Raw genomic sequence first — 23,994 nt, 5'->3', positions numbered from 1 at the left:
AATGAATAGATCTGAACTGGACCTCAGAGGTTACTCATCACTCTCTTATGACTAGGTAGAGAACTGTACCCTCCTCATTGTCACTTCTATGGCAAACATAGTGTTGGCAGAGAAGGAGAAATGTGATCAAGGCAGATGCAGTGTTGTCAGAGATGAGAAAGAGAACCTTTTTCTTTTTAATATTTATTGATTATCTGATTAATAAGCTGTATGATACAATTGTCCCTCCAAGGTCATGTACAAGACAAGAAAAAATACAATGATCATAATCATCATAATAAAAGATAACAAAACAATAATTTAACTGAAACAATAAAACACCTCCTTGAAATTAAGCAGTAGTAGTCAATAGATTAATAGCCATTCATAAAAAGCAGATTGAAATGAAAATGTTTTATGCTGCTGTTCTTTAAAACTACCAAAGATTGTGCCACTTAGAGATGGGGGGAAACTCAGTTCAGTTCGCATGTAAGGGCGAACTTACCAAATTCACATTTTCCAAAACAATATGCAAGCTGAAACACAGGTATCCTTTGAAATTCACACCTATTTGAATTTTGCAATGCAGTTCTGCAGCCAAGAAATGTGCACAAAAAACATATACTATGGTAAAATGTGCATAAATATGCATGTATTAGTGAAACAACATACAAAATTGCTAATAATTGGGGACAAGCGCTTTGCAAAAATGTGTATATTAGGCAAAATTACATATAAAAATAGGTAATAGAAAATTTCACACAAAAATGCTGATGTGCTACCAGAGAGGCATTAGCATCCCATGAGAAAAAATTAATCAAGGCTGAAGTCTCACACTTACCTTGGAGTAGGTCCCACTGAACTCAGCAGAACTCACTTTTGAGTCGACATGTATAGGGTTGTACTGTAAACAATGAAAAGCTCATGTGTACCCAAAATATGCACTCATCTATGTCTCTGCAATTCTCCATGAATCATTGCTCTAGCCTTGCATCCTTTCAAGCCAGGCTCTACTGGGTCAGATCATTTGACTTCATCAGGTATATCTGGAAAAGGTAGTGAAATGCAGAAACACAGATGGGAGGACTCCTTTGGACTGGCCAATTGTACTTTTATTAGTCAAGGGACTAGCCTGGTGCCCTCTAGATGTTCCTGAACTACAGCTCCCATCATCCCAGACTAGTGGTCCTGCTGGCTAGGGTTGATGTGAATTTGAGTTCAACAACCTTTGGAGGGACATGGATTCTCCACCCGTGATAAGTAAACATTTTCCAGTTGTAAGGGTGAAGTGTGTGCATCCAGTTTTAATTCTAAACAAAAAAGGTATATCTTGCTTATCAGAAGTCTGGAAAATGCTACTGCATTATGTCAATACAATATGTGGCAAGTTAAATGCTTCATTTTGTTGAGGAGTAATCTTCAAGTTAAAAAGGCGACAAAATGTATACACATAGGTATGTATTGCATTAAAGAAATCCAGTGACAGAGCATTAATTTATCTAATTTTAAACAGATTGTATTTCATAAGTCACAAAGAATCTTTATCCATCAGTTTTCGGCTGTTACCATCACAGCTACTTCTGGCATTTATTTGGGAGTGCCAAACCAAACATCCATGTCTCAATCTACAAAGGTTTCTCATTTGGCTGGTGACATATTTCTGACACTTTCATGGTTTCATTTTCTCTGGATTTGGCAGTAAAGGCTCATTGAAAACACAAGACCAAGAACCTGGAAAAGAAAGATGTTTATGGTATTATTTGGCAGCTTCAGATATCCCCCACATACAGGCAAATGCGTAGCAAGAACATTTTGTTTGCAAGTTTCTTGGATTTACATACAGAAGAAATTTGCTAGGTTGAAGACCATTTCCAAGGTAGTTTTTAGAAGTATGACTTTAGAATAGTGTGATTTTTATTAAACCCATATATACTACACCATGGGAAACTTAAATTTATTCTGAAAGATGGATTGCTTTAACGAGTGAAGACATCTCCTTCTATGGCCTTTGTATTGCTGCTATATGCTATAAAGGGAGACAGAGAGAGAGAATATAATTTCTTACCCTTTGAGGAAGGTTTTTCATACTCTTTCTCTCTCAAGGATAGAACTGTTCTGGGCTGAAACCCTACTGTTCATCAGAAATGAACCATGAAGTAATTCTAATGGTTTATCCAATAGTGGCCTTGCACTAGTGGAAGCTCTTACACTGATGAAAAGTGGGGCATCCAGTTTTTGGATATCCCCCCTAACTGATGCAGCCCTCTGTGCCATACCCTGTACTTTTCCAAAGAGTCCCCCAACCCTCAGGAATACCTCACCCAGGCTTGTGTAGTACAAAACTATGGTTTAGTTTTGCATCTGAACAAGTCTGCCTGTGGGTAAGCATCTCTCAAATGTACATTCCTATTATTCAACAAATATGAATGTACAAGATGGGCCATTTTTAAAAAGACATAACTTAGTTTTCCTTTAAAACATACATGCACACACACACATTCAGATTCAATATGGATATGGATACAAGGTCAGGTCAGGATCAGTTTCAATTAGAAACTGATTTACACAACTCTAGTAATGAAGATGATGGCCAGTTTTGCAATTCCTCACCTCACAGCCTGCATATTTCCCACATCATTAATTATCACACAATTATCATACGATTTGTTGTTGGCTTGTTTACTAAACATTTGTTATTCTTTCCTACTAACAGTTGTTTATACGATCACATTTTACAGCTCCTTCCAGTTTCAAATGAAGCTTAGAAAGAGCATAGCAGCTGTTTCACAGCAGTGCTTGGATAATGACAAAGGAAGAAACCGCAAGGGGCTCAAAACATACACAGAACCATGTTTGGGTGAAGGGCTAACAGTAGACACTGTTGGACAACATGCACACTATAGTGGCCAAATTAAATCACTCTGTGTGGCTGCAGACTCTGTGTGGCAAGTTCCAAGTTGCAGCATCAGATGGAGAAGTGAGAAAGGTCCAGTCTATCTTCTTGGCTAGGACTTGGGGTAGGAGATAAAACACAGTTCAGTTTGCATATCGAAGTGAGCCTACCTAGTCTGCACTTCTCAAAACAATATGCAAACTAAAACAGCAATCCTTCAAAAATTGCACACACATCTGAATTCTATTATATAATTCTCTAACTCAAAAAATGTGTACAAAAATGCAAATATTAGTGAAAATAACATTACAAATGCATTGCAGTAGGAAAACTTGCTTGCAAAAATGTTAGGCACAATTTCATACAAAAATATTGGGAGAAATGTGCACCAAAATGCTGATTATTTTTGTGAGGCCTTTTTAAAAAACAAAATCACAAATTGAAGTGGAAATGTGGTAAACTGAGTTTAAGACTCAAAAAACGAGCAACTGGGAGAAACCAAAATTGACAGATTGATTCATTCCTAGCTAGGGCAAACTGCTATTAAGCTCTTTCTCTCCCAGAACAGTCTTCTTCAGTTCAAAGGCTGGAAGTGGAGCACGCATCAGGATCCTCTCTCATCACTTTAAACACACACATTCACATAAACAGCTGACTGGAGCTTAATGTGCTGTATAAATATGGGACTTCCACCCTGAGCTCCTTAGAGAAAGGGTGAGATACAACCAGCAAGAACAGTTTTAGATGTACCTCAATGAATGCCAGGCCAAATGCTACCCCCATGACTATGACCATATTGTTCTTCAAGAAAGCCATTATTACTTCTTTGCAAGACTGAAAGACAAGAAAGACAAAATTAATACAAGGGGGGAAATGGCTAGCAATTCATAGTCTTCTGACATGAACTCTTAACAATGAGCTAAACTAGAGGAATCTCCAGTCTGGAGCCAACTATAGGTCACTTGGGATTTGGTAACAAAAGGGCAAAGCAGAACACAGCAAAATACCTACCTTCTTAAAATAGATATGCAAGTCTAATCTGAATCAGAGACAGGATATCTATCTGCATACATGCACACACACACACACACACAAAAACTTATATAAGAAAAGCAAGGTCTTCTTCATTGTTGCTCAAGAGCTGTACATTACATTACATTAGTTTTCTTCCTTCGAGCATTCTTAAAACATTGGTTTCTATGTACTTTTGCTTGCTATTATCATTATTATCATTATTATCATCATTATTATTATCATTATTATTATTACATTGCTCTTTAAATTGCTTCTTTCTTGATTTAGTATATTTCCCACTTTCCCTCCACCATGGAGTTCAAGGCAGCGTAAATGGGTTTCCCGGGCAATCTTTTATTCAGGCATTGACCAGAGTAAAGTAGCAATGGGCTCCATTTCTGCAGTAATAGGAGTTGCCATTGGATTAATTATTATTTCTGATATTCTCTATCTTTGCGGAGAAAATGTTGAAGTAGCAAGCCTCTGTGCCTGGTTTCCTATTCATTCTTCTTTTTTCCCAATTCTTTTTTTTTTAAAATCACTTTGAAATCATCAATAGTGTGAGCGATACTTTTATCAGTTTACTTTCTATGCGAGTTCTTCAAAAGTGTATTCCCTTTCACTGATGTCAATGAGGTGTTGATTGTAATTGACAGACAGAAAGCAGCAGGAGGGAATGAGATATTGATTGTAAGTAGCAAGGGGGAAGACACTGACTTGCTTATCTGCTGGGCAGAGGAATCCAACTGCTGGGAAGCTGGCGGGAAGGGGGGCTGGTGGAGGAGCAGCAGGTGGAAAGCTCTGCGGGATCCCTCTTCTGCTTGGGAGCCACTGGCCCAGCTGAATGCTGGCTCCGTCAGGAGCTGCATGCACAAGCCAGCTGGGAAGCACCGGCTCCCACAAACAGGCCTCCTGAGGAGTAAGCACTGCCTGTACGCCGCAATGGGGCATATTTAAAATTATGTTAAAGGGGGATCAGGACCTCATTTGAAGGGGGATTGGGACCTGGGGGAGGGGTCTGAAGTAAGGAGGATCTCATGTGAGGAAGATCTTCCCACCACGACTCCTCCCCCACCATGGCTCATCCCCCCACTCCTCCAGAACTCCTCATTTTCAGGGCTCCTGCTGGCTTCCACCAGCCCTCCATCCTCCAGGCTGGCTATCCCTGGCAGAGCACCAATGGTGCTGGCAGGCTCCTAGTGGAGCCACATCTCTGCTGTGCTGGAGAGCTGCTTCCAGCAGAGCCTGGCATAGTCGGGAGCCTCCCATCACAGCCAGCACTCCACAGCATCCAAAATGAAAAAGGAATTGGATCATTAACGATCACCAGGGGGCCACACTACTATCCTTGAATTTGCTCACAGCACAATTCTATGCATGTTTACTCAGAAGTAAGACATACTGTATTCCATGAGGCTTATTCCCAGTTCCAGGTAAGTGTGCATAGGATTGCAGCATTAAGCAAGTTGTCTTCACCCATGCCCCTTCCCATTAGGGCTTTGCCCCTATTTCACCCAGTTCTGTCTGTATGGCAGTAGGACACATTTGGCACAGTTTGTTGGTTCAGAGCACCAGTAAAGAGCAGCAAATGCACATTTTATCTATGCAGATGTCTACTTATGCAGCCAGCAATGTGTCCTCTTGACCCTTGCCCTTCTTGGCTTATTAAAGCTTGCCGAGGGGGTTTAACTGAGTCGATCCAGGGAGTGGTCTATGTATCTTTGTGGTAGGGAGCGGTAGGCTCCCTGAAAGAGGCAGTGATCTGACAATTCCTAAAACAATGCACTATGGACACATTAGTTTGTGACAACTACTGCCCGGTCGCAAATACCCCTTTTTAGGGAAGTTGATTGAGAGGGTTGTGGTGCAGCAATTGCAAATACTCTTGGATGAAACAGATTATCTTGACCCATTCCAGTCTGGGTTCAGGCCTGGTTATGGAACTGAATCTGCCTTGGTCGCCCTGACGGATGACCTTTATCAGGACAGGGGGAGTGCAACCCTGTTATTCTTACCTGATCTCTCACGGTGGCTTTTGATACCATTGACCATGGTATCCTTCTGAACCAACTTGGTGAGATGGGTATTGGAGGCACTGTTTTACAGTGGTTCCAACCCTATCTCTAGGGTTGTCTTCAGAGAATAGCAGCATCTGATTGTCTTTTGGTTCCCTGGCAGTTGTGCTGTGGGATGCTACAGGGTACCATCTTGTCCTCCACGCTGTTTAACATCTGTATGAAGCCCTTGGGAGCCATCATCAGGAGATTTGGGGTAAGGTGTCAGCAGTATGCTGATGATACCCAGCTCTGTTTCTCTGTAACATCTGAATTGGGAGAGGTCCTGGACTGTGGCTTGGATTCAGCTGTGGGCTGGTGGAGGGCCATTTAACTGAGTCTGAATCCTAGCAAGATTGAAGGTCTGTGGGTTGATGGTTCCCAAGTTCGGATAATTGGTCAGTTACCTGCTTTGGATGGGATCATACTCCCTCTGAAAGATCAGGTCCATAGCCTAGGAATGTTTCTAGATCCATCTTTGTCACTAGAGACCCAGATGACCTCAGTGACTAGGAGTGCCTTTTACCAGCTTCAGCTGGTAAGAGAGCTACAGCCATTTCTGGACTAGGATAGCCTGACCACTGTTGTCCATGCACTGGTAACCTCCAGGCTGGATTACTGTAATGTGCTCTATGTGGGGCTGCTCTTGAGGTTGGTCCAGAAGGTGCAGCTGGTACAAAATGCAGCAGCGAGACTGCTCACTGGTGCAGGGTATCACCAATATGTCGCCCTGCTGCTGAAAGAATTGCACTGGCTACCTATTAGCTATCAGGCTAAGTTCAAGGTTCTGGTTTTGGTGTACAAAGCCCTATACAGCTTGGGACCAGGATGTCTGAAAGATTGTCTTACCTCTTATATACCCAGTCGATCACTATGCTCTGCAGGTGAGTGCCTCCTGCAGATACCATCTCATGAGAAAGTCCATGCTGCACAATATAGGAAGCACCTACCCTTTGGAATTCCCTCCCCTTAAATATTAGACAGATGTCATCTCTCTTATCTTTTTGGTGCCTACTGAAGACCTTCCTCTTTCAAGAAGCCTTTTAAGTAGAGACCTTATCCCAGTCTGTCTGTGTTAGAATTGCTTTTTAATATGTTTTTAAGCTTTTTTAAAAAAATATGTTTTTAAAGATGTTTTGTTTTAATATGTTTTTAAGGATGTTTTGTTGTAATATATTTTAAAGTCTGTTTTTATGATGTTTTAGAGTGTTTTTCGTGCTTTTGTATGCTGCCCTGAGCTCCTACTGGGAGGAAGAGTGGCATATAAACCAAATAAATAGGTAATACTTATAATACTTTTTTTGCTGACCAAGCTGTTGATACAATCAGTATTTAAGTCTGTGATATGTTCTCCTTTTCTCTCTTGTATGAACACTTACTGACAGACCCACCCAGGTTCATACGTAATCTCTTTATTTCCCATTGTTGACCCACCTATTTCCTGAAAGAGCTGGTCAGAAGAAGTTCATCAGGAAGCTAAGCAGCTCTAGATATAACCAATGTCTGGACCCCTTTGCAATTTTATTGTAATGGGGTTGGGGAGTTAGTCTGATATATCTCTCTTGGATTCTCCCCCACCCCACAAACTCAGTGACACTGGCTGCATACACACTAACTGGTTTGTAGCACAAAAATGTAGTTTTCTCAGTCTAGAATCATTCATGCTCATCCTCAACATGCTGCTTTCAATCTAGATTGATTCTAGATCCTACTATCACAATGGTAGGTGTGGATACTTGATAGGCATTTGGGGGAAAAAAACCTTGATTAGGTTATCCATGCCTTTTTCATCCCTGCATTTGCCCTAGGGGAATGAAGAAGGAAGTGATGGTTGCGATCTTGGTATACAGCCACCCAAAACATCACCGGGTAGGTATGGATACAGCCCCCATTGCTAGGATCACCTAAATCTATTTTCAAATGGACAGGCTGCATGGTAATATAGAACAATCTGAAATGAGCTTTTATTTTCAGAATGAAAAGAAGCACTTTTCAAGGGCAAAAAATATGCAATAGATCTATATTGTGGTGGTCTATGTAGAAAAAACAAGTACTGAGTCTCTATCGATTCTGGAATAAAATCTTGTGTGTATGCACCGTCTGACTGTAAGTAAAAGATCAGGATTAGCAAGAGTATAGGAATTAGTTTGGTAAGATCTTGTCCAGACATGTCCTGGTCAAAAGAGGGTCATCAGTTCAGCTCTTTGTGAATGGGCCAAAAGCCTCTGGAATAGAGTCTGAAAGAGACATAGCGGCCTGACTGTTCTGTATGAGAATCTAATCTAATCCTGTTGCATTGGGGGCTCCTCTAGAAATCAGATGGGATGCAACATCTGTTAGAGTTAATCCTGTGAACCCTCATAGCATACTCAGCCTATATATCTGTCTAACAATAGAATATTGTAGTACACCATCACACTGTTGGGGGGCACGGCGGGGGGCAGTGGCAGGATAGCAGACAAGCATGGTAAGGGAGTGAGAGAAGCAAGGATGGTGGGCAGGCAAGTGTGTGGGGACGAGCGGGGGGCAAACGAGCGAGCGAGCAGCAGCAACATAGGAGGCAGGTGAGTGATTGAGGCGGGGTGGTGCCGTGATGGCAGCACAGGAAGGTGGAAAGTTGGTAAGCTGCCTAAATGGGGCAGCAGCAAGTGCCTGGGAGGCAACTTTGGGAGTTGGTGGGGTGGGGGCATTTTGGGAATTGCAGGGGGGCAGTTTGGGGACTTGCCTGGATGTGTGTGTGTGTGTGTGTGTGTGTGTGTGTGTGTTGGGAATGCCTTTTTGTTTGTTTGGGAGTTCTCTCTGTGTGTGTTGGCAGTCCTGGTGGGGGCACCAAAGTGTACAGAGGCAAAGCCCTGTGTGTGTGTGTATGCATGCATACACACATGTGTGTGTGTATGTAAATAAACCATGTATCACAGAAACACCATGAGTGTTCAGTAACCTACATTCAAAAGAAAGAGGACCTGAGTTCACAACACTAGGAAAATTTTGATGTTGGGAGTTCCATTAGGGAACAAAGCAGCATATAAGCAAAATGCAAAAGGACACTTTTTCCACAGTGATAGTGAATGTGAAGTCCCTAAAACTTAGAATTATAAATAGCTTGTGGCACTTTCAGTCTCTATTTCTTGCAAACATTGTTCATATTCACAAGCGTTCATATTCATAATACATCAGGTGCTGAATAGCACACTACATATGACAGTACAGGGGAAATGCTACAATACTTTTTGTATTTAAGTCTGGAATGTAATACATGTTTTGTTATAATTCAGAATTCAGTAGCAGTGATTAAAGGAGATTTCCAAATCTTTAATAACCATGGTTTACATGCTAGAAGCAACACATTCAATGTATCCCAAGGTAGACTGTATACAGTGTGCAATGTGCAGTTATTTTGTGGTAGGGCCATTAACCATGTTAAATATATCACATGGCCTCTAGCTTGTTCAGTAAACAGGGCTGCAAGAAAGGCAACAGAAACATGAGTTCTCCCATTTTAAGGTATGAGAAGGAGACCAGAGTTTGGGACAGGTAATGGAGCAAACCATTACCAATGTATAATTGACACCATGAATATTCAAATAATTGTTCAGTAACTCCTCTGTGGAAAATATGCAACACAGTATAATTCTTCTTACCTTCGTATACATGGACCCTGTGCAGAACTTTGTCCCTAAGTCTTCATTGCTACATTCACAGCCATGATATGTTTGAAGGTTTGGTTTCCAGTCCTCTTGGCCATTAAGCAAACCGCAACATTTGTTCTACATAGAGAGGAGAAAATCAATAAGGAGACTATGAGAGTTTGCTGATGAGGAAAATGGAATATGCCAAGATGCTGAACATCTCAGAGTACTTGTTTAAAAAGCAAACAAAGCTGCATATAGAAAAAACCAGTAATAATGGTACCAAGCTAAATGGCTATTCACACTGTTGTGGAGAAATGATACTCACACCAAAAAAAGTCAAGGAGGGGGAAACAGACTAAATGTAACAAATGAACAGGAATTCTCAAGAAAAGCAAAAGCCTTGCAATGGTAATTATCCTTTTGTGGGATATTTGTGATCCAGAGACATTTTATTTAGGTTCTCAAAACTCAATCTGATTTCTTTTAGAATTTGGTCCCATTTTACCCAAAAGGTCCACTTTTTGTTGAAAAGAAAAAGAACTTGCAATACTCTACTTTAAGCTTTTGTTTTGTTTTGAAACATCAGCTGGTACTATTCATTTCAAGATCAAAAGCTTTAGAAATAAATGCCTTATTCCTAGAGGCAGATTACTTTTCTTTGGCTACATACAACACACCATATATTTAAAGCATATACCTTCCCCCAAAGAATCCAGGGAACTGTAGTTCACCCCTCAGAGAGCTACAATTCCCAAACTACAGCTCTCAGGATGCTTTGGGGGACATCATGTCATTCAAATGTGCTTTAAATGTATGGTGTATGCCTTTATTTACAACATTTCTATACTAGTGTGAAGTTGGCTTAATATCCTGGCTTGTTCTGAAGCTATTAACGTTGTCCTCGTTCACATTTTCGTTCAGTAGGAAGTCAGTTGCTACAGCAGAATCAAGATGTTTCAGGCACCACATAAAACTAGAAGCAGAACAGTCATCCCACCATAAGCTAAAGCAGATGCTTGCCATGAGCTGTTTCAAAGACTATGTGTGAGTTTCATTGCCTATGCACTGGGGCTAGTATCTGCTGCATTCCTTTTTTTAATACGACAAACCCAACCCTTTCTTGTGTCAGATGCCTTGAAGTAGCTTGACCAGGAGGAGTAATGGGACTCCTGATTACCTGCCTCAACAAGTCAGACTTTAGGAGCCCCCCCCCACAATACCACCACACACATATCTCCCAGCTCTGACTTGTATGAGGATGGGATGGAGTGGAATTTCTGCTTCCAGGTGACCTCTTCATTCAATTTTTATCTGGATTTGTTAGCACAAAGTCTGTGGAGAAGATGTATGAGCCTGGCTGTTTATTGAGCATCCATTCTGATTCATTTGCAGGGAGATTATACAATGTCACATCAAGCTATTGTTATCCCACCCTTTCCAGTGCATATTCTCATCGCTTTTGTTACCACAAAAAGTTTGGACTTTTGAGGGTTGGGGGGGGATTGGAAGCAGGTTTGTGAAATTGCACCAAACCCACTTGAATTATACAATCTGAATTTGCTAGCACACAGCTAAATCACCCCTGCACAACAGCAACAGTCTGGAAATCCTCTTAATGTGTGCAAGTGGTCTAGGTTCAGATCCAAAACCGGATGTAACTTATAACTGTGCATATAACAAATACCAAACGGCTCTGTTCCTCTACAATCTGGGGCCCTAGGCATTTCCCAAGTCCAAGCACTTGCCAAGGAGCAATAATTTCACTTTCAGTGTTCTTTATTTAAAATACAGGTTTCTATACTCTGATTCTGCAAAGATAGACCTTGAGTTTGTGTGGGTAATGCCCAGTGTATCGGAAGACTAGTCAGCTATAAGGTTGCCAACTGAATAGAGAGAAAATAGACAAGTTAATCTTTTGTGCTTTGATCTATAAAATCAGTAGGCATTCTACACAACAGGGAAATAAGTAATACATATAATCACCAGCTAATGTCTGAACATCAAGCCACCATTAGAAAGTACAGGTCAAGATGGCAGTAGAAAAGTTGGCAACCCTATCCAGACAACATAGTCTAGTAGACTGCATGGGTTCCCTCTCTCTTCCCAATAACTTGCAGAGCGTGGGAGAATCCATGCTTCATTTTCACAATTTATTCCAGCTGGGAATGTCAGTTTTTTGGGGCACAGAATTTTGGGTTGTTTTTGACTTGTTTTTAAGCACAAAGAATACACAGTCCTGCTAATATTTCCTTTTTTAAAGCTAAGAAACTGGTGTATATGTTGTCCAACACAGTTGTTCATTCTGAGCTTTTGAAGCAAGTGGAATACAAATCCCATGTTTATAAAGTAACTTTGTTTACCTGTATCTCAAATTTGTGAAAATTGTCTCGAAAGTTTTTATCATTGCTTGTAGTACTTTTCAACAATGCAATCTCCTCAGCTAAGGACTTGTCAAGGATTTCTTCAATCTAGAAAAGGAACACAAAATAAATCAGCATATTTGATACAAGTTCCTTAGAAATAAGCGAATGTAACTAAAGAATACAATACCTGAGATTTATACACTGCTCCCAAAATACCTGCTACAATTTGAAGAAGCAGGATCATTAGCAGTCCAATGAAAAACTGATGGGGAAAAGAAACAAAAAGGAGAAAAAATAATTATTCAAGCAGGGTAAAATATATACCTATTACTTTCTCCATCCTGTGACATTTTTAGGATTGAAATGCAAATTTACATTGGGAAAGCAGCATATTTTAAAGCCAGAGTGACTACGTCAAATAGGGACTCCTTATAATTGTGAAAAAGAGAATTTTGGAAAATCCAACTTCCCATGCAAGGTGAGAAAAACAGCATCTGCTGAAAAGTAACTCTGAATGTGAATGTCATAACTCTGTAGCACAGTGTTTTTCAGCAATCATTTTAGGTGACAGTGGACTCTGTCTCCCCCAGGGCTCATGGGAATTGCATATCACTCTCCTTCAATTTTGATGATAAACTGCATCCTTCCAGTGTGCATCACCACCTACTGCACTTTTGTATAGTTTTTTGAGCTAGACCATATGCATTTTATTTTTAATGTGCTGCAACACTTAATAAGATATACAACATGCCCTAAAGTAGTATGGGTATAATTGTGTCTAGATGAGTTATGTAGAAGATGGACAGTGAATGAATTTTTGAAAGGCAATATATGGGGCTTGTCATAAAATCAGACAAATCACGTATTACAGCAGATCATGCTATTAGGATTGTGCTGTGAAACCAAACAGTTATGAATGAGAAAGAAATACCTGTAATTTTAATTAAGAAGGAAAAGGTTCCACTTCATAGTTGGCTAAGCTACACCAAATTTCTAGTCAGTGCTCCTCTTGCAGTCCTCCTCTTCCTAGGAATTTGTTAGATTTTTATTATATTGGTGCTTTTTGATGACTGTTAAATGCATTTTGTGGATTTGGTTTTAGCATGTGTATAGTTTACTGTTGTCAGTCTCTTTGAGTTTGTTTGGGTGCCAAGGGAGGAAGAAGCAGGATATTTTTTTAAAATAAATAAATAAATAAAATAAAAGAGTATATAGATCTGGGTATACAATTTCAAGTGTTATCACAATGCATCCTCTAGAATAAATACAACTGCTGATTCTGTACTTGCTTCCAGACTTGATCTACTACACCTGTGTGCATTGCACTGTTCAACTGTGTAAAAATGAAAGCATGATGAGGGGATAGATGTCACACATATTGGCCTTGGCCCCAACCGCCATGCATTTGCTCTGTGATCCATACCCTAGAAAAAGTAAGTGTAGGGACTGCTCATATGGGAGCCTGTGTGCACTTTCAGCTATATACATCCAGGCTGTGTCCAGATCGGGCCCTTGAATGTACGGAAGTCAGGGCAGAGCCATTGGGTGTGACCCCAATCACACATATATTTCTAAACAAGGCTCTAGAAAGGTTATAATGGCAGTTATACCCAGCTATTATCTAATTCCCAGCTTCTTAGCAGAAGAAAACAGGAACAGCTTGCTGCTTACCAGGAAAGCTGGTAAAAAAATTGTTTGCTTTATGCGATTTTTTCTGTCCTGCTCCAGTTCAAGAACTTCATCTGGATTTTTATTTTGCCCAGCTGTGATGCTAGACTGTCAGCTTCTCCCTAATGTTACATCTTGTGATCTTGACTGATCTATTTGGATTTGACTGTGGATCTCCCGAGATCATGCTCTAGCCCCAAAATCCTTTCTGGGTTTGTTTTTTTTATTGTATAGCCCACCATTTCTCCAAGGAGCTCAAGGTGGTGTACATGGTTCTTTCTCTCCTCACTTAATCCCCACAACAACCTTGTGAGGCAGGTTAGGCTGAGAGGCAGTGACTGGCCTGAGGTCACCCAATGAGCTTTATGGCTGAGTGAAGATTCAAACCCTGGTCTCCCAGGTCCTAGTCCAACACTCTAACCACTACACCACATTGGCTCTTAATTCAACATATGAATTCTTTCCTCTTTTCTTGGGGTTTGGATCCCACAAAGGAGCACCAGATCTAGTAAGGATTAGAACACCATATCTACATATTAACATTTATTGCCTGGAAGTCGCAGCCTCTTGCTTACATTAAAAGCAGCCAAAAGCTAGTCTAGTTTGTCCAGGCCAGAGTGCAAGGCACCACTTAAAACTACAGGGGAACTTGCACTGATAAAAGTGGTTGTTGTCAGCAAATAAAATAAAAATAGAGTAAAAGCTAGTTAACCTTTCTTAGTACCACTAGTCAAAGTCCTTAAACAGGCCCCCCCTCCTGCCTTCAAAGGAAGGAAGCCTGAGATAATCCTAAGGAGTTAAGCCCCAGTTGATAGTTGAGCCATCAGCCTCAATTAACACATCATTGGCTGGCAGCAGTAGCTGGGAGGGACCAGCCACACATATAAAGTCAGAGCACCCTAGTGAGGGAGCCTGCTCCATAAGCAGACGAAGCGTCAAGGCCCCAGCTGACAAAGTGTCAAGGTGAGTTAAGCAGCAGAGCGAGTTCTGCAGCAGGGCGAGGAAGCCAGGGCCCCCCACTCTGCCAGTCTGTTCCCTGACCTCAACTAAACCACAGTCCCCAATCCATTAACGTAATAAACCTTAAACAAAACTATGCAGGTAAGAAGCCAGCAGGGGTGTGGGGGCTTTCCAGTGTTTTGCACTGCCTGCAGCATGTACGACTATCTGCCTGTTGGACAGAAGTCGTGGGTGTGCTCTTGGTGCAATGAGCTCCTGGCTCTCCGGGAATGACTTCATTTCCTTGAGGCCAAGGTGGCTGACCTGGAAAAGCTGAGAGAGGCAGAGAGGTGTGTGGATGAGGCCTTCAGGGACACTATAGCTGTGTCCCACTCCAACGATGATAGCTCTCCTGCTATCATGGAGAACGATGGTCTCAGGGAAGGAGAGCATCCAGCTGAGGAAGAGGGAAATGATCCCTTAGAAGGGACCCATTCCTTGGGGGATGAGCAGCTATCCTCTCGTGCCGAGGATATATCTCCAGGGGGTGGAGGGATCCTTGTAGTGGGCAATTCGATCATTAGGAATATAGACAGTGGGGTGTGTCATGGGTGTGTAGACCACAAGGTGATTTGCCTGCCTGGTGCAAAGGTTGCGGATATCGCCCGTCATTTAGATAGTTTGGTAGACAGTGCTGGGGAGGAGTCAGTGGTCGTGGTGCACGTTGGCACCAACGACATGGGGAAATGCAGCCGTGAGGTCCTGGAAGCAAAATTTAGGTTGCTAGGTAGGATGCTGAAAGCCAGGACCTCCAAGGTGGCTTTCTCTGAAATGCTACCGGTTCCACGCGCAGGACCAGCCAGACAGGCACAGCTTTGCAGTCTCAATGAGTGGATGAGACGATGGTGTCGGGAGGAGGGGTTTGGATTTGTTAGGCACTGGGGAACATTCTGGGACAAGCCGGGCCTGTACAAAAGGGACGGGCTCCACTTGAACCAGAATGGGACCAGACTGCTGGCACTTAAAATTAAAAAGGTGGCAGAGCAGCTTTTAAACTGACTGAGGGGGGAAACCCGACAGGAGCTGAGAAAGGTCCGGTTTGGCATAAACCTCCCCCCTGGGATAAAGACCAAAGAAATGATGAAATTTTAAAAGGGGTAGGCCTGGAAGTAGGCATTGTGAGAGCAGGGGCACAGGATATAAATTCAGAAGGGCAAAATTACCACAGGCCAAACCAAAGTGCCAAAGACACTTGCCACTGCTTACAAGTGCCTGTACGCTAATGCTAGGAGCCTCCGAACCAAGATGGGAGAACTGGAGTGCTTGGTCTTAGAGGAGAGCATTGATATAGTGAGCATAACAGAGACCTGGTGGAATGGAGAAAACCAGTGGGATACGGTTATCCCTGGATATAAACTATATCGGAAGGACAGGGAAGGACGTATTGGTGGCGGTGTCGCTCTATATGTGAAAGAAGGCATAGAATCCAGCAAGCTCGAAACCCCAAAACAGGCGGACTCCTCCACAGAATTGTTGTGGGTGGTGATACCATGCCCCAGGAGGGACTTAATACTGGGAATGATCTATCATCCCCCTGATCAAAATGCTCAGGGAGACCTGGAGATGAGATATGAAATTGAGGAAGTATCCAAACTAGGAAATGTGGTAGTAATGGGTGACTTCAACTACCCGGACATAGACTGGCTGCATATGTGTTCCAGTCATGACAAAGAAGCAAAATTTCTAGATATTCTAAATGACTATTCCCTAGACCAGTTGGTCATGGAACCAACCAGAGGGATGGCAACCCTGGACTTAATCCTCAGTGGGGACCGGGACCTGGTGCGAGATGTAAGTGCTGTTGAACCGATTGGGAGCAGTGACCATAGTGCTATTAAATTAAACATACATGTAAATGGCCAATTGCCAAGAAAATCCAACACGGTCACATTTGACTTCAAAAGAGGAAACTTCACAAAAATGAGGGGATTGGTAAAAAGAAAGCTGAAAAACAAAGTCCAGAGGGTCACATCACTCGAAAATGCTTGGAAGTTGTTTAAAAATACTATATTAGAAGCACAACTGGAGGGCATACCACAGATCAGAAAAGGTACCGCCAGGGCCAAGAAGATGCCAGCATGGTTAACGAGCAAAGTCAAGGTAGCTCTTAGAGGCAAAAAGTCTTCCTTCAGAAAATGGAAGAGGAAATGAAGAAAATAAAAAGGAACACAAACTCTGGCAAAAGAAATGCAAGAAGACAATAAGGGATGCTAAAAATGAATTTGAGGAGCACATTGCTAAGAACATAAAAACCAACAACAAAAAATTCTATAAATACATTCAAAGCAGGAGACCATCTAGGGAGACAATTGGACCCTTGGATGATAAGGGAGTCAAAGGTGTACTAAAGAACGATAAGGAGATTGCAGAGAAGCTAAATGAACTTTTTGCATCTGTCTTCACAGTGGAAGATATAGGGCAAATCCCTGAACCTGAACTAACATTTGCAGGAAGGGATTCTGAGGAACTGAGACAAATAGTGGTAATGAGAGAGGAAGTTCTAGGCTTAATCGACAATATAAAAACTGACAAATCACCGGGCCCGGATGGCATCCACCTGAGAGTTCTCAAAGAACTCAAATGTGAAATTGCTGATCTGCTAACTAAAATATATAACTTGTCCCTCAGGTCCTCTTCCGTGCCTGAGGACTGGAAAGTGGCAAATGTAACGCCAATCTTCAAAAAGGGATCCAGGGGGGATCCCGGAAATTACAGGCCAGTTAGCTTGGAAAACTGGTGGAAAGTATTATTAAAGCTAGATTAACTAAGCACATAGAAGAACAAGCCTTGCTGAAACACAGCCAGCATGGCTTCTGCAAGGGAAAGTCCTGTCTCAGTAACCTATTAGAATTCTTTGAGAGTGTCAACAAGCATACAGATAGAGGTGACCCAGTGGACATAGTGTACTTAGGCTTTCAAAAAGCTTTTGACAAGATACCTCACCAAAGACTTCTGAGGAAGCTTAGCAGTCATGGAATAAGAGGAGAGGTCCTCTTGTGGATAAGGAATTGGTTAAGAAGCAGAAAGCAGAGAGTAGGAATCAACGGACAGTTCTCCCAATGGAGGGCTGTAGAAAGTGGAGTCCCTCAAGGATCGGTATTGGGACCTGTACTTTTCAACTTGTTCATTAATGACTTAGAGTTAGGAGTGAGCAGTGAAGTGGCCAAGTTTGCTGACGACACTAAATTGTTCAGGGTTGTTAAAACAAAAAGGGATTGTGAAGAGCTCCAAAAAGACCTCTCCAAACTGAGTGAATGGGCGGAAAAATGGCAAATGCAATTCAATATAAACAAGTGTAAAATTATGCATATTGGAGCAAAAAATCTGAATTTCACATATACGCTCATGGGGTCTGAACTGGCAGTGACCGACCAGGAGAGAGACCTCGGGGTTGTAGTGGACAGCACAATGAATATGTCGACCCAGTGTGCGGCAGCTGTGAAAAAGGCAAATTCCATGCTAGGGATAATTAGGAAAGGTATTGAAAATAAAACAGCCAATATCATAATGCCGTTGTATAAATCTATGGTGCGGCCGCATTTGGAATACTGTGTACAGTTCTGGTCGCCTCATCTCAAAAAGGATATTATAGAGTTGGAAAAGGTTCAGAAGAGGGCAACCAGAATGATCAAGGGGATGGAGCGACTCCCTTACGAGGAAAGGTTGCAGCATTTGGGGCTTTTTAGTTTAGAGAAAAGGCGGGTCAGAGGAGACATGATAGAAGTGTATAAAATTATGCATGGCACTGAGAAAGTGGATAGAGAAAAGTTACTTTTAGATAGAAGCTGAATGTTGGAAGATTCAGGGCAGACAAAAGGAAGTACTTCTTTACTCAGCGCATAGTTAAACTCAGAGCTTGGAAAAGTTACTTTTTTGAACTACAACTCCCATCAGCCCCAGCCAGCATGGCCACTGGTTTGGGCTGATGGGAGTTGCAGTTCAAAAAAGTAACTTTTCCAAGCTCTGGTTAAACTATGGAATTTGCTCCCACAAGATGCAGTAATGACCACCAGCTTGGATGGCTTTAAAAAAAGATTAGAGAAATTCATGGAGGACAGGGCTATCAGTGGCTACTAGCCGTGATGGCTGTGCATTGCCACCCTAGTCAGAGGCAGCATGCTTCTGAAAACCAGTTGCCGGAAGCCTCAGGAGGGGAGAGTGTTCTTGCACTCGGGTCCTGCTTGTGGGCTTCCCCCAGGCACCTGGTTGGCCACTGTGAGAACAGGATGCTGGACTAGATGGGCCACTGGCCTGATCCAGCAGGCTCTTCTTATGTTCTTATGTTCTTATCAACAGAATTAGAAAACTCCCTCCATTCCGTCACCCCCCTTCTTAGACACTTTGAGCTTGTGCACAGAAATGTGTGTAAAATATGTGGCTCATAAATCTGTGCTCAATGCAAAGCCTTTGCTGGAGACCTACGAAGCAGGCACATCTTTATTTGGCATTACTGGCTAGTGATTATAAACTGAATCTTGCATTTGAGCTTACTTCATGACATTACAGATGAGCTTGGAGGCTTTATTTTCTGGTGCATGCTATTATGGAAGATCTACTGGTAAACCAGTATTGTTCAGCAGGCCAGTCTGGAAAAAGTGTCACTGAATGTGGAAATTCCTCTGAAAACAATTGCCGTTCTCAGTTGTGAAAAACATCCTTGTAATGATAGTGACTCAAACTAGGTACCAAAGTGTTCCACACCTGGTTGCATGGAAGAAAGCAGCTCTGGAGAACACTTGGTAAGAAACAGAAACCTACAGCAGCATAGCCATTTTATTATCATTGTAAGAGCTACTCTGAATGACGTTCCTTTGCTGCACCCTTCTGTCTGACATTATCTTTGTTGATCAAAGTTCACAGCTGCAAATAATGGAATTCCTGCCTATTGCTGTGGAACTTCTTAAAGATGGCAAATCATTTCCTTTAATATGTCCCAAATCACAATCAAGCAAAGGAGATAGTAAGCGAGCTCATCACTCTGAAGATTGGTTTGGAAAGCTTAGTGTTGAAATGTTCAATACTGACACTCTTACCAAGAGGAGCATGCATTGGCTTTCTTTTACAGCACCACAGCAACCCAGAAAACCAAGCACCATTATGATAGAGCCCACTGTGATGAGAACATTAACACCGGCAAACAGGCTGCTGTCTATGTGGAGTTCCTGTGAAGACAGAGATGAAAGACCTCAAATACAATCAATAGAAAAAGGGCATTCTTTTCTCAAAACAACCTGAAAGCCAGCCAACAACTCATTCCACTAGTCTCCTGTGAATGGGATCAGTGCTAAAAGTATTTACACAAGTGAAACTTCAAGAGTTGTGCCATCACATTTGTGTTACACAATACCCAGGGGCATTGCAGTACTCTTGCAAGTTAGGACAGGACAACTGCACAGTACAATGTTTTGTATTGCTCAGGTGCATGTGGAGAAGGGGCACAGGCAGGACAGGGGAGTGGCAATACTAAGCATGGTCCTATCAACTTCAAGTTCTGTTCACATACCATATCCACCGATATTAACACATGGCTAATGCAGAACAGGAATGTGCTTGCTCATTGTGCTCCTCATCTCCATACATTCAGTGGAAGGTTGAGCAGAGCCTATGCATGTATGTTGGATTGTAGTCCCTGCCTTTTTGCTGGATTCCCCAATGCAAGAGTGCCTATGTACATATAGTGGTATCTGCATAGACTCTGAGCCCCTCCAGATGTCCTTAATATTATATGTAGCTGATTATTTGTGCTCATGATGGTATAGGGGTGGTTGTATGCGATCTGGCTTTCAATATTGTCTGTGCTTTCCATATTTCAGGTTGGACATATGGCTACACTTCCAACCAGTGCATGTCCTGTAGCTTCCTGTTGAAATCTTGTAACTTTTCATACCACAAATGATCTGGCTTTTTTGTTGGTCTCACTTTTTTTGTGCAAAAGCCCAAGAGTGCCCCTCCAGATGGCAATTTTATAATGTATTTATTTATTCATAAAAGTATTTATATACTATCCCTTCATAAAATATCAGGGCAGCGTACAGCTATTTTAAATTTTTTAAAAAACATTAAAACAGTACAAAACAATCATTAAAATGACTGGATACTGACGAAAATTCAATAATGCAATAACATTGGGGAAGCATCTTGGAACAATTAATGAAGCAGAATGATGTGTGGACTGTGGACAGTCCAGTATAACTCCACCACTAATGCACTATTCAATCACTTGTTGCAGAATACACCCATAAAAACACCAGTCTGGAATGGCCCTCAATTCAAACCTCTGCTAATGAGCAGTGATAAGGGGTGGGGCCAGCACACATGACCAGCTCCCCTACATCCACATGTTCACATTCACATATTGTGAACAGGGCTCAACAGAAGCAGGATCCCTTAATATTGATGCCACACAGCACAGCACAAAGAGACCACATGTTCCCAACTAGGAATAGGATTATTCATTTAGTTGCATAATTTATTTCCTGCACCTGTATGCTTCCAAGGTAACTAACTAGCAGGATGCAATCAAGTTAGAAAATTTTTAAAAAGGCATGTAAGCTAACACAAGAAACTAAAACTCTTACAGTCCAGATCAAACAGATAGTAAAAATCAATACAGCTCAAAGATAAAAATGCTAAATTTAGGACTCTGGGAAAATAGAAATGCTTTTGTTTCTATAGGAATATCTATAGGAGAGTAATTAGGGTACCAGGCAGGCCTCCATGAGTAGAGCATTTCAGAAATAAGAAGCCACCACTGAAAAGGCTCTCTCTCCGGTCATAACCTACCATACGTCAGTTAGTGGGAGCACCCAAAGAAAGTCTTCAGATGATAATCTGAATGGTCAGATTGTTAAAAGAGAAGATGACTCTAGTAACACTGTTAATGAAGCTGCAGCAGCAGCCCAGGCCCACTATAGGATATGACTTAAAATGTATATGTACATCCAGAATTCATACTATGTACTCATCTGTGTTCTTTATATTACATTTCAAGTGGAAATGTTTCAGGTCTTGTCCCTGATCACATCAGTAAAATATATTCGGCACACTTTTCTTTCTTTCTTTCTTTCTTTCTTTCTTTCTTTCTTTCTTTCTTTCTTTCTTTCTTTCTTTCTTTCTTTCTTTCTTTCTTTCTTTCTTTCTTTCTTTCTTTCTTTCACAACAGCATTAATATCAATACAATTTCAGTGCATACCTGAATTATTTAAGAGCTTAAACCTGCAAACTTGTGCACACCTTTTTGGGAGCAAGTCCCATTGAACATAGTGGTACTAGTTATGGCCAAAGAAGCATCTAGTGAATTATGCTTTCATTATATTTTAAAAAATGAAATGGATTTATGAGGCAGTGGATGGCTGAGATAAGTCTCATACTATAAAATAAAGGAGGTTTATCTTCATATTAAAAGCACACAGTAGCCCAACCCTTGGGATAAAGTTTTGCTATTTCTCATACGTGAATTGAATGAAAAAAACAGAACAATTTATGATTTCTATCATCATGGTTCTAAAATTAAAATTAGAATATCTATTTCTTGGAAAACATAGCCTTGGGAAGATACTGTATGTGTGTCTGAATCATTTTGAGATCAATAATACAGGGGTAAATATTATGGAATAATATGGAGAAAACAGACTTACTTCTTGAGCAGATTTGCTTACACGCATCCATATAGAGATTCCCAGAATAATGCAGCCACATACCTGTATAAGTAAATACATTGATCAGCAGGGTAAACAGAATGTGTAACAATCACTTTGCAGCAGATGTCTGCCAGCAAGTTTAGTACAATTATTTGCCTGACTTCATACAATTACATACAATGGATATAATATCATATTTTCTTTTTCTTTCTTTCTTTCTTTCTTTCTTTCTTTCTTTCTTTCTTTCTTTCTTTCTTTCTTTCTTTCTTTCTTTCTTTCTTTCTTTCTTTCTCTCTTTCTTTCTTTCTTTCTTTCTTTCCCACCCTTTCTCCCAGTAGGAGCCCAGGGATAATCTCTGTTTCCTGATATCTGTCATTGGCCTGGCAAAACACTCTCTGTTGTGGTCCTAATTTTGCTTTTGAGGAAGATTTGGTAAAAAATCTGGTCAGTATCTGCACATGTGGGGAGTCAAGTTCTTCAGGTTTCAGCCCTCTCCCTGGTCTTCAGTTAACGCCTTCAGTTGGGGGCAGATGCATCTTGGCTTAGAGTACATGCATGGGTGCAAAATGTCGCTGCACTGCAGGAACAACCATTGCGATGGGACATGCTGCATTGCCACCCTCCCGACAGCAGAGTCAGTGCCACATACCAACACCAATTTGCCCACACAGTTGCAACATTCCATCATCCCGGTAAGTGGCAGCAACACTGGTCTTGGAATGGCTCCACTACGCCAGCTGCCAATTTCTGTTTCTGTTTCATCTCATAATAATAATAATAATAATAAATTTAATTTTTGTGTCGCCTATCTGGCCGAAGCCACTCTAGGCGACGTACAAACTAAAATTCAGTAAATTACAATACAGATAAAATACAATAAAATCAGTACAATCATTAATCACAGCAGCATGAAATCAGTTAGGGCGATCAATAGATAATAAAATATCCCAAAAAAATTAGCCCTCCCTGGAATTCCTGAAGGCCTGTCCAAAAAGCCAAGTTTTTAATGCCCGGTGAAATATATCCAGGGAAGGGGCATGGCAAAGATCAAATGGGAGGGAGTTCCAGAGAGTGGGGGCCGCCACTGAAAATGCCCTCTCTCTAGTCCCTACCAACCTAGCTGTTTTCGTTGGTGGGACTGAGAGAAGGCCCTGTGTGGCTGATCTGGTTGGGCGGCTTAATTTGTGGTACTGGAGGCGCTCCTTCAGATAAACTGGGCCGAGACCGTATAGGGATTTAAAGGTTAATACCAACACCTTGAATTGGGCCCGGAAAACAACTGGCAGCCAATGTAGATGAAATAATACTGGCGTGATGTGATCACGGCGGCGGCTGTTTGTAAGCAACCGAGCTGCCGCATTCTGCACCAGTTGTAGTTTCCGGACCGTTTTCAAGGGTAACCCCACGTAGAGCGCATTGCAGTAGTCTAATCAAGAGGTGATCAGGGCGTGTACCACCAGTGGGAGCTGATGAATAGGGAGGTAGGGTTGCAGCCTCCGTATGAGATGTAATTGGTACCAAGCTGCCCGGCTCACTGCCGAAATCTGAGCCTCCATGGACAGCTTGGAATCAAGAACCACCCCGAGGCTGCGGACCTGATCTTTCAGGGGTAAACTCACCCCATTAAACTGTAGGTCAACAGCACCCAACCTCCCCTGTCACCCACAAGTAGCACCCCGGTCTTATCAGGATTGAGCTTCAGTCTGTTCCTTCCCATACATCCACTCACGGATTCCAGGCACTTGGACAAGG

At 41.8% G+C, this 23,994-nt stretch overlaps 1 protein-coding gene across 1 annotated transcript in view; it reads right to left on the bottom strand.

Annotated features, from left to right (window-relative positions):
• Positions 1 to 671: 671 nt before the first annotated feature.
• Positions 672 to 23,994, bottom strand: part of TSPAN8 (tetraspanin 8) — a 37,631-nt gene continuing 14,308 nt past the window's right edge. Inside the window, exons 2-8 of the mRNA XM_061637816.1 lie at positions 22,240 to 22,302; positions 19,636 to 19,764; positions 12,123 to 12,197; positions 11,933 to 12,040; positions 9,582 to 9,707; positions 3,623 to 3,706; positions 672 to 1,710 (exon numbers count right to left, since the gene is read on the bottom strand). Coding sequence (XP_061493800.1) covers positions 1,657 to 1,710; positions 3,623 to 3,706; positions 9,582 to 9,707; positions 11,933 to 12,040; positions 12,123 to 12,197; positions 19,636 to 19,764; positions 22,240 to 22,302 — 639 coding nt within the window. The 3' untranslated portion in view covers positions 672 to 1,656. The remainder of the gene's footprint in view (positions 1,711 to 3,622; positions 3,707 to 9,581; positions 9,708 to 11,932; positions 12,041 to 12,122; positions 12,198 to 19,635; positions 19,765 to 22,239; positions 22,303 to 23,994) is intronic.

Source organism: Rhineura floridana, chromosome 8, assembly GCF_030035675.1.
Source record: "Rhineura floridana isolate rRhiFlo1 chromosome 8, rRhiFlo1.hap2, whole genome shotgun sequence".
Taxonomy (NCBI): domain Eukaryota; kingdom Metazoa; phylum Chordata; class Lepidosauria; order Squamata; family Rhineuridae; genus Rhineura; species Rhineura floridana.
This window is presented reverse-complemented; position numbering and strand designations above follow the sequence as displayed.